The sequence below is a fragment of the Hydra vulgaris genome, chromosome 07, assembly GCF_038396675.1.
Source record: "Hydra vulgaris chromosome 07, alternate assembly HydraT2T_AEP".
NCBI lineage: Eukaryota > Metazoa > Cnidaria > Hydrozoa > Anthoathecata > Hydridae > Hydra > Hydra vulgaris.
The window spans coordinates 13,509,554-13,525,519 of record NC_088926.1 but is presented as its reverse complement, the minus strand read 5'-3'; the positions used below and the strand labels follow the sequence as shown (position 1 = coordinate 13,525,519).

The window sequence follows — 15,966 nt, the reverse complement described above, 5'->3', positions numbered from 1 at the left end:
TAAAATTAGGCGTATTACGAGATTACAAAAAAAGTCAATAAAATTCCATCTTTGCCAACTAGTGATTTGGTTATGGTAGAATTACTCGATCAAGAAACTAAAAAGTGTGTCCTTTTAAATGCAAAAAATCTAAAAAGATTGGAAAAGTACAATAAAATATATTTAAACAAGGACAAGACACCAACTGAACGAGCATTTGAACGTACATTAAGAGAAGAAAGAAAAATAAGGAACTTCTTAATGTAGTTAATGGTTCTGAAGGGAGGCTTCAGTGAGAGAAATGGAAAAAAGTTTTACTATGGAATCAGAAATGGAGAACTTAGATGAATTGGTTACCACCCATCCCAATAAGAGTAGTAGCAGATTAATATTAAGCTCAAAAAAACAAAATCTCAAATATACATTTTCGAAAAGTAATAAAAACAAATCAAATATTTGAGGAAGAAAGTAATCAATTAAAGAGCGTTTATACAAATGCTACCTCATTAAATTCAGATAAAGTAATTGAGTTATCATTATTAGCTTCAACATACAAACCTCATATTATATTTATCACTGAAATTTGGTTCAAAGAAGATTCTTTAGTGAATATTGAAAATTATTATTTACACAAATTTAAGAAGACAATATTTCAAACAGTAATAATGGTGGTGATGTAGCAATATATGTTAATGAAAATTCATCATTTCATATGATCATTTGAAATTAAAAACTTATCTATCAATATTACAAAATCTGAACAAACTTGGTGCCTTATCAAGTATGGAGTTGAAACTATTAAACTTGGCTGTATTTATTGTCCACTGTCAAAATCAAAAGTTATTTACAATGCCAAAAAATCAAAAGACACTAACATTGAAATGTCAAACCAAGCTGATGATGACATAATTCACAGTATACAAACTGCAAAAAATGAGTTAAACAGAAAAATATACACCGGTATACTCATATGTGGTGATTTCGATTTTCCATACATCAAATGATATGAAGATGGTTCTGTTCAAGTTAATGGTAATAAAAACAGCATTGGTGCTAGAGTTGTAGATCTTATTAACAATATAAATATCATTCAAAATGTAACGTTTCCAACATTCATCCAAGAAAATAAAATGCCTAAGAATATATTGGATCTTGTCATAACTAAATCATCAGACCAAATCAAACACATTGAAAATTTACCACCACTTGGATTAGCTAGTCAAGGCCATTTGCCAAGTACTAAAATTTAATTATAATTTATCATGTAATGAAGATAAAACTAATTATTTAACATTCAAGTGCAATTACCGTAAAAGTGATTTCAATTATATCATTAAATATTTTCAAAATATAGATTGGTGAAAAGAGTTAAGCAACTTAAATATATAAATGACAGTTACAACTTATTTTTGAATCATTATAACTACATAACAAATACGTTTGTACCAAAAATGATACATAAAAATAAAAACAAACCTCTTGGCTCAACTGTACACTTTTAATACTAATGCCATTGTAAATCATCTCTCAAAACTAAATTTATTCTCTCAATCTCAACATGGTTTTATAAAGAATAAAGCATGTGTTACTAACTTATTAGAATCCAATGATTATGTTACAAAATTCCTAGCTAACAAAAATGCAGTAGATGTGATATATCCGGACTTTTCAAAAGCTTTTGACACAATCTCTCATACATTATTAATTCTCAAGCTGAAAGCTTATGGAATAGTTGGAGATCTTCTTGATTGGATTAAAGACTTTCTCACTAATAGAAAACAGAGAGTAGTACTTGGAGAACATGTATCTGATTGGGCTCACGTTACTAGCGGTGTCCCCTCAAGGCTCAGTTTTAAGCCCAATACTTTTCATAATTTCCATCAATGACTTGCCTGGCAATTTAAAATGTGTCAGTAAACTATATGCAGATGATTGTAAGTTAATGAATGAGCTACAAGTAAAGAGTATTCCTAATGATACCACTGACATTCAAACTGATTTAAATAAAATCACTGAATGGACAAAAGTTTGGTTAATGAAGCTGAACCTAGAAAAATGTGATGTTATGCATATAAGAAGAAACAACCCACACTCAAACTATTCACTTCAAGATACAACCAAGTATTTAAATTATGACTTGGAAAAATCAGATGCAGAAAAAGATCTTGGTATATTTGTTTCAAGTGATGCTAAATATTTTCATCAAGTTATCCATGTAATAAAGCTAACAGAATGCTCAATATGTTAAAAAAATGTTTATATCAATGGATTTAGTGTTATGGACCAATTTATACAAAACATGTCAGACCTAACATGGAATATGCAATCAGTGCTTGGTCATCCTACAAAATAAAAGATATAAAGATTATTGAGAAAATTCAAAGGCAATCTACATGGTTACACAGAGAGATGCATCATGTTTCAAATTCAAAAACTAGAGGATTGTAGAATAAGAGGAGACTTAATTTAAAAGTTTAAAATCGATCTTACCATCATATATCATATAATGATGGTGTTACCATCATTAATTGGCACACTAAACCTGTCATTCGTCCAGCTCGATGTGGTAAACGAGAACAATTTGTACGCAATTTTAACAAAAATAGTGATATCATTTTTTTTGTAATCGTGTTGCTAAGAATTGGAATGCACTCAATGATGCAATAACTAACTATTCTTCAGCGAATGAATTCAAGTGAATGCTTGACAATTCAATAGATAGTTGCCTATAGTCATTATATGACTTTAATAGGATCTGTATCCTATTTGCAACTCATATACTATTACTCTATATATATATATATATATATATATATATATATATATATATATATATATATATATATATATATATATATATATATATAAATTATAAAAAAAGACAAATAAATTAAAAATGCAAAAATAAACGTTTTATTAATTTTATGTTAAGATAATTAGAATAAGATAGGTAAAACTTGTTTTTCAAATTTTTAAGCAAAAGTTGAACTCCGCCATTTTTTTTCTATCAATTTTACTCTAAACATTTGCACGTTTATCTATTTGTAGAACCCTGTTTAAAAATTGGTGCCAACCAGATACTGACCTAAAACGGTTTTAGGTTAGCAATTTTTTGTCAACCTCATTTTTTCTTAGTTCTGAGGGCTATATATATATATATATATATGTATGTATGTATATATATACACATATACACATACATATATACATATATATATATATATATATATATATATATATATATATATATATATATATATATTTATATATATATACATATATATATATATATTTATATATATATACATATATATATATATATTTATATATATATACATATATATATATATATATTTATATATATATACATATATATATATATATATATATGTGTGTGTGTATATATATATATACATACATATATATACATATATATATATGTATATATATATATATATATATATATATATATATATATATATATATATATATATATATATATATATACATATATATATGTGTGTGTGTGTTTCAATAAATTTTTGCAATTAAATAAACAAACCTTTTGTACTCATTTTGTAAACATTTGTACTCTAATACTACTGTCTCTTCTTGCTGAAACCTTTTTTTTACTGGACATCTGTCCAGTAAAAAAAAAGGTTTCAGCAGGAAGAGTATAAGAGTAGTATTAGAGTACAAATGAGAGTGTTAAAATTAATAGAGAAATAATCATTAATTGTTGTTTAGATTTATCTTTTTTTTGACTGTTGTTAATATTATTAAGTATATGAATGACATGCTAATGAGCTTTTAGTAATGGCTAGAATCCAATCAGTTAGCTTATAAGAGAACTTTGAAGCTTAACCACTATTTAGGAAAAAAAACAGGCCATAAATTCTGAAAGGCAAGAGAGGAGAAAAGTCTGTTAGTCAGCCTCGCACCCCTTTTTCATCTATTAAGCTGGGGTAGGTGTAAACCTGTATTACATAGTTTACTGCCAAGGATGATGAATGCTGGATCTTGTTGACTATAGATAATTACTAGTAAAGCGTGAATTTGCGAATGACCCTTTATTAAATAACCAATTATATATATATTATCGTCAATTCTCCCAAACTGTCTATAGTATTTTGAAACCATTTTGACTAGTTATGGTAGAAATTTATATATATATATATATATATATATATATATATATATATATATATATATATATATATATATATATATATATATATATATATATATATATATATATATATATATATATATATATATATATATATATATATATATATATATATATATATATATAAGAAACTTTATTTAATAAAAAAAGAAACGTGAGTCCATCTACAACTAAAATATGAGTACCTATAATTGGATAACCAAAGTTGGGTTTATTCAATTTAATAATTAATTGATTAAACTAATTTTCAAGATATTAACTTAATTACTTTCCTGGACTTTTTTTAATAGTGAGAGCGTACACGCAAGTGTACTGCTGCACGAATTGCTTATCTTCTGTCCATCTGGATGGAGATGTTGCATATACGCCATCGTCTGGACCACATAAGCACCAATTTTTGTACAGACGTTTATTTGATTTAAAATTAATGTATGGTGCAAGATTATAAGCGAATGATTGGCGTATTTCATTCAACCCCATAGGTAATCGTTTCCATTTTTAACTCAAAACTTTTTACTGGAAATAGCATATTTAATTTTGAAAAAAAATTCTTGACCTGTGTAAAAATTTATACAAGAAAGTTCAATGCAAATTACACTTCATAGAGTTTTATGCTCATTTTTCAAAAAAAAAAAATTATTATTACGCGATCGAATATTATTCATAGAAAAAGTTTATTTATTTTAATCATAGAAAAAGTTTATTTATTTTGTATAAAAATTTTAAATAATCTTATTCAGAAAATTCTCCAGAACATGATTAAGAAATATTTACAACATGTTTGTTCAATAAGTAGGACCAAAAGAATAAGCATTGTCATAACTATTTCATTCTATCCTCTATTTCATTCTACCCTCTATTTCATTCTACCCGCTTTTACTCTGTATATAATTGTGTGTAGTTTAATTTTTAACGTTTTTTAATGATTTATATTAAAGTTATTTTAATTTATTCGTAGTGAACATTTTTTTTATCTTTTTTAAATATACTAGAATTAAATCTTGAATTTTTTTCCTTTTGGTTTCTTTTAGGAAGACGATCCAAGAATAATTTGAACATTTCGGTTACACTTACCGAGATTAATTTGAATTTCTCGATTGCGCTTACCAAAGTTAATTGTAAATTGTTTTCTTGTAATAATGCTAATTAAATTTGATTTTGCATTCAATAAATTATCGGAATGACATTGAAAAATGAGTCCAATAACTTTAGCAGATATAAATTTTAATTCTCTCCCTTTTTTTTAATTTTTTTCTTTTGTTGTTATATAGGTTTAAAAGTTTATAGATTTTTATAAATATAAGTTTAAATTAAAAAGTTAAAAAATATTTAATATAAGTTTGAATTTAAATGTTAAAAAACATTTAAGTATTAATAACAAAAAAAATTTATAATATTTTACCAAAAATGTTAACAAATTATTTTTTAATTTATTGCCTTAAACTAATTCGGTTCGTAGAAAAAAAGATAAAAAAGGAAATATAAATATATGTCAAAGTTTTAAATATAGTAAGTATATGTCAAAGTTTTTTGTGAAAATTGGTGAATTTTTAAAATCGAACACGAAGACATGGGATGGCCTAAAAATTCAAAAAAAAACTGTGTTACATGATGAATGTACCACACCAAAATTGTTCTTTAATTTTAATTTAAGCAGGTTAATATGATCTGCGAGACAATAATGGTATTAAGAGAATCAATTTTAGCAGAGCTTAAACTAAATACCTTTATGCTTTTGTGCAGGGTTGTTATCTGTCAAATATGTCTGGGACATATTTGACAGATAGCAACCCTGTATAACAACATATTTCTATTTTCTGCCGACATAAAAAATGTTCCACATATTTTCTATCGACATATTTTGACATAATTTTATGTCTGAATTATTTTCTGCTGACATAAAATATGTCAGACATATTTTCTATCGACATATTTTGACATAATTTTAAGTCTGAATTATTTTCTGCTGACATAAAATATGTCAAACATATTTTCTATCGACATATTTTGATATAATTTTATGTCTGAATTATTTTCTGCTGACATAAAATATGTCAGACATATTTTCTATCAACATATTTTGACATAATTTTAAGTCTGAATTATTTTCTGCTACATAAAATATGTCAGACATATTTTCTATCGACATATTTTGATATAATTTTATGTCTGAATTATTTTCTGCTGACATAAAATATGTCAGACATATTTTCTATCAACATATTTTGACATAATTTTAAGATATATTTTCTATGGGCATATTTTGACATAATTTTATATCTAAATTATTTGCTATTTGATATTCTTGAAGAAAAAATCAATCTAACAAATTTATTGCGCATTTCAACTTAATTTAAAGAGTTAAGTAAAAATAGTTTAACAAATTTGTTGCTTTTTTGCAATCAATTATAGGTCAACAAAAAAAAAAATTTTTTCTGGTGCCGAGCAAACAATTTGTTTTTTGGATTGCATTTCACATTTTGATTTCAAATATGGAACTCATTTTTTACCATCACGTCAAGTTGTAAAGATATTTGGGTTCAGATCTTTAATTTTGGGGTAAAGTCCCTAATATTGTCAAAAAAAAAGTTGTTCAAAAGTATGTCAACTTGGGTCTCAAAAAAAGCGTATTTTAGAAGATAGTATAGAGATTTTAGAAAACATAAAAATTTTTCCTTAAAATTTTTTGGCAAAAAAATTATTTGAAAAAATGCTAAAGACTCTTAAAAAAATGTCAACAAAATGTTTTTCAGCAATAATACAAAAAATACTTATTTGTATTACAAACGAATAACATCTTTAAAATCCCTATGAAAATACGCTTCTTTTGAGACTCAGTTTGACATACTTTTGAATAACTTTTTTTTCGACAATATTAGGGACTTTACCCCAAATTCTAAAGATTTGAACCCAAATATCTTTACAACTTGACGTGATGGTAAAAAATGAGTTGCATATTTAAAATCAAAATAAGAAATCCTACATAAAAAACAAATTGTTTTCTTGTCACCAGAAAAAAATTTTGTTTTTGTTGACCTGTGTTATGCTTCATAAAACTTTTATTTTAAATCCTATAAGCAAATATCTTTTGTTTCATAAAGGTCTTTTTCTGCCCTTTTTAGCGATGTATCATTTGATAGTATTGACAAAGTATTTTTAGCGATGTATCATTTGAGAGTATCGACTAGTATTGATGCATCATTTGATAGTATTTGATAGTATTGATTAGTATGGATTAGTATTGGCGATTTCCCTTATTAGAATGTAAAAACCATCTCAAGCTGAGTTTTTATTACTGAAAATGGTTTTTATTAATATGACTAAACTTAGAATTATTCTCTTGATTAAAATAATATTTAAAAAAAAACATTTTTAGTTATTTTTAACTAATAGTTGATTCATTCAATAAATTATTCTCCATTTTTGACTTTAAATCGTAAGGAAAACGAAAAAAATAATTATTCCAATATATATTTCACTCAAAACATTTTATGCAAGTTTATGGCAGTTAATTATGCTGTTATAATGCAATTGTCATTTATTTTATTGTTAAATAAATCATAACTATTATAACTAAAAGTATATTATTCGTAATTAGTTATAAATTATTACCGGTTAGTCTTCTTAATATGAATTTAATGAGCTGAATATAACTTTTGTGAAATATTTCAAATTCTTCAGCTTAAATGAATTTAATTTGGCACGAATTTTTTGAAATTCTGTGAACCGTTTTTTTCATAGAATCTTTTGAATTCAATTTTTCATAATGAAATCTTTTTCAGGATCAACTAATAATTAAAAATAACTGAAAAAGTTTTTTTTTTTATTATTATTTTAATCAAAGAAATAATTTTAAGTTTAGTCATACTAATAAAAACCACTTTCAGTAATAAAAACTCAGCTTGAGATGGTTTTTACATTCTAATAAGGGAAAGCGCCAATACTAATCAATACTATCAAATACTATCAAATGATGCCTCAATACTAGTCAATATTAGTCAATACTATCAATGTCAATATTAGTCATAATTAATAAATAAGTCATAATCAATAAATAAGTCAATAAATGCGTATATTAGTCAATACTATCAAATGATACATCGCTAAAAAGAGCAGAAAAAGACCTTTATGAAACAACTGATGTTTGCTTATAGGGTTTAAAGTAAAAAAATTCAAAGATCTATTGAAGTTTATTGTTTTTATTTTCCTTAGAAGTAAATAAATGTTTAAAAATAGTAAATACTTTTTTAAATCTATTTAAGTAATAATTGGACATAAAAGCAAAATTTGAAAGTTTTTTTTTTTAGTGAAAATGGCAGATTCGTTGGATAAAGGTTTAGGAAAGCAAACACCAAATTTCAAGAGAAATTATTTCTAGTTAAACTTATTTAAAATGAGGGCAAAAATTTTTATATAATGAAACATTCAAAATTCCTCTTAATGCTTCTTGACTAATAAAAAAATGGCTATAAAAAATCTCTTATAAAAAATAAATTTTAAATTATAAAATTAAAAATTTTTGCTAAAAATAAAATTTGTTTATGCAAAAATGAATACAAGCATTTGTTTATGTAAAAATAGATTTAAAATTTCGAAAAGCTTATTGCTGTTTTTCTAAAATAGTTTGGATGAATGAGTTTAAGTAAGGAGGGAGGAAATCCTACTCAAATAGTGAAGAAATGGAAAATGCATTGGTTCTGTTTTAAGAAAATATGTCTATTTATGCAGGCATCCAAACATTTTGAGTGTGATAGGAAAGATCTTTTAAAAAGCGTGAGAGATGAGTTACCTGTCCAGAACGTAGAACAGTTTAACCTCAGAGCAAGAAGAAGAACTTTATGATGCTGATGGTACACTAGGGCATAGCTCTACCATGAAAAAAAATTATCAAGCGTTGAAAAAAAAAGTCATTTTGTGAAGTTCAAAAAAATGCCACGTCTATCGAGTCTTAGGAGATTATTACTCTTACTAGCAATTTTTCCTCTTTTTTATAAATAATTTTGGATTAATTGTTCCCTTCTTGTACTTAGTTGTTCCTTGAGCTTTTTGTTGTAAAACAAGTTGTCCTACGGCAGTCTTGGAAACACTAAATTGATTAGCAATCTGACGATAAGACATTTTCGATTCGACTGATTTTATTTTTTTACAGGAGAACTTTTGATTGATGAAAAAACTAAAGATTGAACTGCTATTGCAATATCATCTATACTCTTGATACTTATTCTTTGGTTGATGAAAGAGGCTCTAAAATAGGGTACCACGCACCCTATTTCAGAGCCCCTTTGCTGAGAAATTAATAAAATGTGCTTTTAAAGAAACTGACATTTTCCCTCCATACAAGAATGCCATTGGCACAAGCTTATTTAAACAGGGTTTATGGTAACCAATAGCACCAGTTAAGAAACTCTCTTTCCCCACTACTTATCTAAAAAAGTTATATATTTAACGCCAAACCTTCAAAACGAGCGCGTTAACACTGCTTCTCGCACAACATCAACATCGTCTGCTATATCAGCTTCCATTTCTACACTATCTACAGAAAATATTTCATTTGAAGAATTTTTTTTTGAAACAAATGCAGTCCAAATGATGTATAGAAACTTCACGGGAGATTTGTTCATGTTATTAAGGTTTGCAATGGTGAAGGTTATACGTCCAAAACATGTTTAAAACGAACAAGAGAAGAAGCTTTAGAAGGTTTTTTATATAATAAAAAAAAAAAAGAACAGTTTCTACAGATAAATATTGGAGTGATGATAACGACAATGAAGACACTGTATGTTTAAAGTGTAGTGTCTATAGAAATAGAAGTGATTGCCGAATTAACGAGACTTGTCAACAATCAAAAAGGGGTCAGTCAGAAAAAAATAGGTATTAAATTCGGTGTAAATCAATCGACAATTGGTCGTCAGTTAAATAAAATGAATATTAAATATAGAAAACGTGAAAAGACTCCAAAATACACTATAGAACAACAAATAAAGGCAAAGAAAAGAAGCAGGAAACTAGTTAACCAACTCTATAACACAAAATCGCTTCTAGTCATCGATGACGAAAAATACTTTTGTTTTGCAGGGGACAACATGCCTGGAAATTCTGGATACTACACAAACAACAAAAAGACATGCCCAGAAAGTGTTCGTTTTATAGGAAAAGAGAAATTTCCAAAAAAATTATTAATGTGGATAGCCATATCTGACCGTGGTATGTCCGAGCCATTGTTTCGCACTTCCAAAGGCTGTAGCGATCAATTCATCAATCTATATTAATGAATGTTTAGAAAAACGACTTCTTCCATTTATTCACAAGTATTATGGAGACTTTAACTATTTATTTTGGCCAGATTTAGCAAGTTTTCATTATTCTAAAGATTCTCTGAATTGGATGGGCCAATATGTCTATTACGTTGATAAAGAATCCAATCCCCCAAATGTGCCTCAAGCACGACCAATTGAAAGTTTTTGGAGACATTTGGCACAGAAGGTTTACGAGGGAGATTGGCAAGCTTTAACAGAGCAAGTTTTGATTGATTGCATTAAACTAAAACTACAAGAAATTGATTTAAAATTTTTACAGTCGCATATGAAAGGCGTCAGAGCAAAATTGAGATCAATTGCAGATGGTGGTGTTTTTTTATATAAAAAATAATATATTTTTATTAAAAGATAAATGCTTTATTTAAAAAAAATATAATAGTAGTTTGATTTTTTATTTATAAATAAGTTATTGACGTTTTTATTTTGTCCGATAACTTCCGCATCACCCGTTAGAAAAAAGTCACATTTCATAAGATTAGTACAAAAAAAAAATAGTCAAATTAAAATAAAGTAAAAACAAAGTTTGCTAAAAAAATCTTTTTGTTATAAATAACAGAAATAACTACAACAATCTGCAACTAGAAAAGAAATTGTTTAAAAAAAATTTCGTTACTGTCGTTACTGTCGTTACTGTCGTGATGTCGTTACTGCTCTATAATTTGTTTACGCTGTACATCAATGTTTTAAATTTTTGCATTTTAATAAAATATATTATAAGTTTTTGATTTATGCTATTTAATGTAAACGAATATGTTGCAACAACAGTAGTTATTTAACTGAAATGTACAACCTTATCTTGTTCTCAAGTATGTTACTTTCAACTGAATTGTACAACTTGTATGTATTTATTTCTTATAGATAAATAACATATTATTAGTTAACAGCTTAGAAAGTTTCAAAAATTATTCTTGATTGAACTCAACAATATTTTCTTGAAAAGGTGTTATCAGTTTTAATTGATCTCAAAGATTTTACTTTAAAGATCAGGAACCAAATTTTTAAAATATCATAAAAAAAAGATCCTAATGTATCTATTAATTATTAAAGAACAAAACATCAAGAAAAATCTGAAAAATATGTTAAACTGTGAAAGGTTTTCAACCAATGCCAAGTGAAGCGTACCCACTCGACTGTGAAGCGAAAGATAAGAAAATTGACATTACATGCTTCATTGGCCACTGCAATTCAACCTCTGTTTTTCAAATATTCAGTTTGTTTTAGTTCAATATATGAGTGTGAAAGAAAAACTGTTTTCTACTGTTTAAAGCAGACATTTCTATTGGTTAGGAATTTTTTTTTTTTTTTTTTTTGACGATAAAATTTTAATTCAAGGATAAAATTGGTTCATATAAAGTCTTCAAACAAAGAAAAATGCTTAAACAACAGAAATATACATTAACAGAAATAGAAAAGTTATCTTCTTTAAACTTGTATTACTTTTGACATTATTGAATAAAAAATTGAAAAAAAAGACAGGTATAAAACAGAATGAAACACAATGATATATTGACAATCAAAAAACTTAAACTTATAATGGACGGTGACCAAAAGCATTACAACCATGATATTAACAATTCAGTAGATAATTCACAAAACAGTTATGTAAATAACAAACAAAAAAATGAATGCACAAACAAATTTTTTATGCTTCTTATGTATCTTCTGGAACCCATACTTCCATCTGACGGAACGAAATCCGACGGGCGTATTGCAAGCGTTGTCTATTTAATATGCTTAACGACAGCAGGGATTGTTATGAACATTACTGCATGGTTACAAAATGATTCCAATATTGTGGGCATAACAACCGATCACATTGACGGTTTTCTTATAACATGTATTCTACCTGCCTTAATTTGGATATCTTATATATTTTGCAAAAAAAATGACCGTAAAACTGTTGACTTTATAAGCACATTACCGCATTCACATAGACCTTTAATGGCAGGAGCATATGTTTTCGGAGCCGGCAGTTCCGTTATGGACATTTTGCATATTTCTTTTTATCTGCAATGTTCTAGCAATATATCAAGTTTATTCTTTTCCCTTTTTAAAGCTGTATTTATACTAACTCAGATTCTTTTTTTAAGAAAATTTGCAAATGCTACTTGGCACAAATCGCAAAACATAAGGCTGGTGTTGTTTCATATTCTTGGAACAAATATATGCATTTGGTTTCGTGCTCTGTTCAGTCACGCCGAACTTCTTTTTAAATCAGCTGAAGAAGCAGCACCAGGTCATAGATTTTGGTGTGGTGCTGATAATGTACCAATGTCTAGGATATGGAGCATCAGTGAACCATATCTTTATCCTTTTACTATGGAATATTCACTTATTGCTGGTATGTTAAATAAAATACATTTATTAAACTAAATCTATTATTATAAATGGTATTATCACCAAGTTGATTTAAAGTAAGTGTGTTACAGTAAGTGTGTTTAAGTAAGTGTGTTACAGTAAGTGTGTTACCATAAGATAAAGAATTAATTAACTTTACTTATTTTAGTAATTACTGATTTAAGTTTTTAAATTTTTTAAATTTATAAAACTTTTTGTTTTAATTTTTGCAACTATTACTAAAAGGCGGTATGTTGTATACAATGTGGAGTGGAATGAGAGATTTAGATCCTGATCCACAAGACATTTACATATATGATGAAATACATAACGACGCTGAAGGAGATGACAAAGATCGAAACATGAAAGATTTTCCCGACGATAGTTCTGGTTATCTTGGAAGTGCTTGCAGCCCATCGTTATCTCGATCCCAAAGCCACATTTCATTATACAGTCGAATTTCAAACCAATCTATTTGTAAATCATGTCTGGAAATTCACGAGTCACATGAGATTACAGATACAAAAAAACCATCTTCAGATCCAGGATTTCTTCTTGGAATATTGCTCTCTATTTTGTTGTTTATTTCCGTAGCATTTCTTTGGATTGACAAGGATTCTTTCCATGCTTTAAAGTTTTATTATATTTACCAGATTACTCTTCATTCAATTACGATAGTTTGTTTATGGATGATTTTAAAAGCGCTTCAATCGCAGCGTCCTTCTTGGTATCCTTACAAATCGGACGATTCCCTCCTAATTGTATCATTTACTGGTGTTTTCTTATACTCTGGGTTAAGTTTCACCGCAGCAGTAACAGAAATACAATATTTTGAAGGAATTGGTATATTTTCTCTAGTTAAGTCTATATTAGTACTTATAGAATCAATGCTTCAAGTTACAACTATAGTTAAAGCCATGCGATTTAGACCGTCTTTAATGACAGGAACACACGAAGAGTTAGTAAGGCAAGGTGCTTTATTTTTAATGACAACCAATCTTGCATTATGGGGTCAAGACTCGTTCTTTGAATTGCGAAATCTTTCAACAACACCTGTTCAGACAAAACTTTTTGGTGAAACTGCATGGCGCGCCATAACTATATTTGCTTACCCATTGTGTATATTTTTTCGATTTCATTCTGGAGCATGTCTTTTTGAAGTGTGGAGCTCTTTTAAACAGTAATAATTTTAAAATTTTCTTTTAACAACCAAAAAAGATTGTATAATATTTCTATAAGAGTCATTTCTCACAACGAATATATATAATATATATATATATATATATATATATATATATATATATATATATATATATATATATATATATATATATATATATATATATATATATATATATATATATATATATATATATATATATATATATATATATGTATATATATATATATATATATATATATATATATATATATACATATATATAAATGTTTGATTGTAAATTTGTATGTATATAACTACTATATATATATATATATATATATATATACATATATTTACATGCATGTATGTATGCATGTATGTTCGTATGTACATATATATATATATATATATATATATATATATATATATATATATATATATTTACATGTATGTATGTATGTATGTATGTATGTATGTATGTATATATGTATGTATGTATGCATGTATTTATGCATGTATGCATGTATTTATGCATGTATGTACGTATATATGTACATATGTACGTATATATATATACATACATATATATATATATATGTATATATATATATATATATATATATATATATATATATATATATATATATATATATATATAATTTTAATTGTATAATAAATCTTAAGTCATTTTGTATTGTAGACTTTTAATAATAAATTAATAAGTACTTTGTTAAGCGCTAAAAATTTCAATAAAAATTTTTCTTTTTAATGAAAAATCTTTTTGTTCAAGTTGTAAAAAATTGTTTTTTAATAATTTCAAAATTCCACCTTTTTCTAATAACTGTTATATCGAGGAAGAAATTAAAAGGTAACATGATGGGATTCCAGCTCATCCCGCCTCACATCAAGAATGCTCGTCTTAATGAAAGGTTAATCGCAGACTCTTTTGTTGGATCAGCCACATTCTTTTTTAAATGGCGCAACTAAATTAGATTTGCAATTAATCCAACGACATTTTGCTGTAGTTCGTTACATTGAATATGCAGTTGGACAAACCATAGTTTGCTTTAATTGGCTTAAAAATGAGACCCAGTTAGTGTCTAGTTAACATATGAGTAGCAAACGTATTGTTTGTAAAACAATGCTGTACAACAAGTAAATTTGTAGCATTATTTACTATAGAACAAAAAATATTACATTTAAATATTAATACAAGCAATCAGATTAAATAGGTTATTAATGTCGCAGCAAACATTCTATAGCGGAATTTTAGTGGACCTAATTATGGATCTTGAGCGGACCACAGTTTTTCTCATCAGCTCTTTAGTGGATTATTAGTAGCAGTCGCCAAAAATGGCAAAGCCGATGACTAGCCACTATTAAAATGTCGGAAAGTTATTGGCTTGCCATTTATAGCGGCTGCCACTGATGGTCCACTAAGTAAGCGATGATCAGAACTCCAATGAACCGCTATAAAAATGCCTATATAGGTCTACTGCAAATCCACTAAAGCAATGTTAGCTGGGTATGATGCGCAGTTAAATGTTAGGGTTAGGCTACTTTGAACCTAATTGTGTATTAAGTTTCTTTATGCTTTCTTGAAATAAAAATTATAAAAATAATATTCATTTTAAATGAAATTTAAAACTTTGTTTAAAATAACTTTTTCCCTTTAAAAATTTAACATTCTCCTTAATAAAAATGTTTTTTTTGCAACGGTTTTTTTATTTTATTTTTTATTTCGACGAATAAGTTTTAAGCTCTTTTAGTTATGAAAATTTTCTTTCAATATTGTCAAAGTATGAACACTTGAATAGTGGCTATTTGTAGGCTAACCACTTTAGGGGGCTGCCACTAATGGTTCACCATGAGCAAAATTATATTGGTCAGCTCAAAATGCTTATATAGTCCACTGAAATTCCGCTATAGAATGTTTGCTGGGGTGCTTTAAAACGTGTACAAAGCATTTTTTTTAAAAGCCG

General features: G+C 26.9%; 2 protein-coding genes and 1 long non-coding RNA gene across 5 annotated transcripts in view; all 3 read left to right on the top strand.

Moving 5' to 3' along the window:
- LOC100200939 (uncharacterized) overlaps nucleotides 1-5,324 on the top strand; it is a 50,017-nt gene extending 44,693 nt beyond the window's left edge. The window contains exon 4 of the long non-coding RNA XR_010639573.1: nucleotides 5,200-5,324. This is a non-coding gene — a long non-coding RNA (uncharacterized LOC100200939). The remainder of the gene's footprint in view (nucleotides 1-5,199) is intronic.
- Nucleotides 1-15,966, top strand: part of LOC100212807 (dolichyl pyrophosphate Man9GlcNAc2 alpha-1,3-glucosyltransferase) — a 118,900-nt gene that overhangs the window by 621 nt on the left and 102,313 nt on the right. The window lies entirely within an intron of this gene.
- On the top strand, nucleotides 11,779-14,054 carry LOC100202150 (proton channel OtopLc). Its single transcript, XM_065801114.1, has 2 exons — nucleotides 11,779-12,826; nucleotides 13,069-14,054. The coding sequence occupies exons 1-2, from the start codon at nucleotides 11,974-11,976 to the stop codon at nucleotides 14,004-14,006; spliced, it is 1,791 nt and encodes a 596-aa protein (XP_065657186.1). The 5' UTR covers nucleotides 11,779-11,973; the 3' UTR covers nucleotides 14,007-14,054.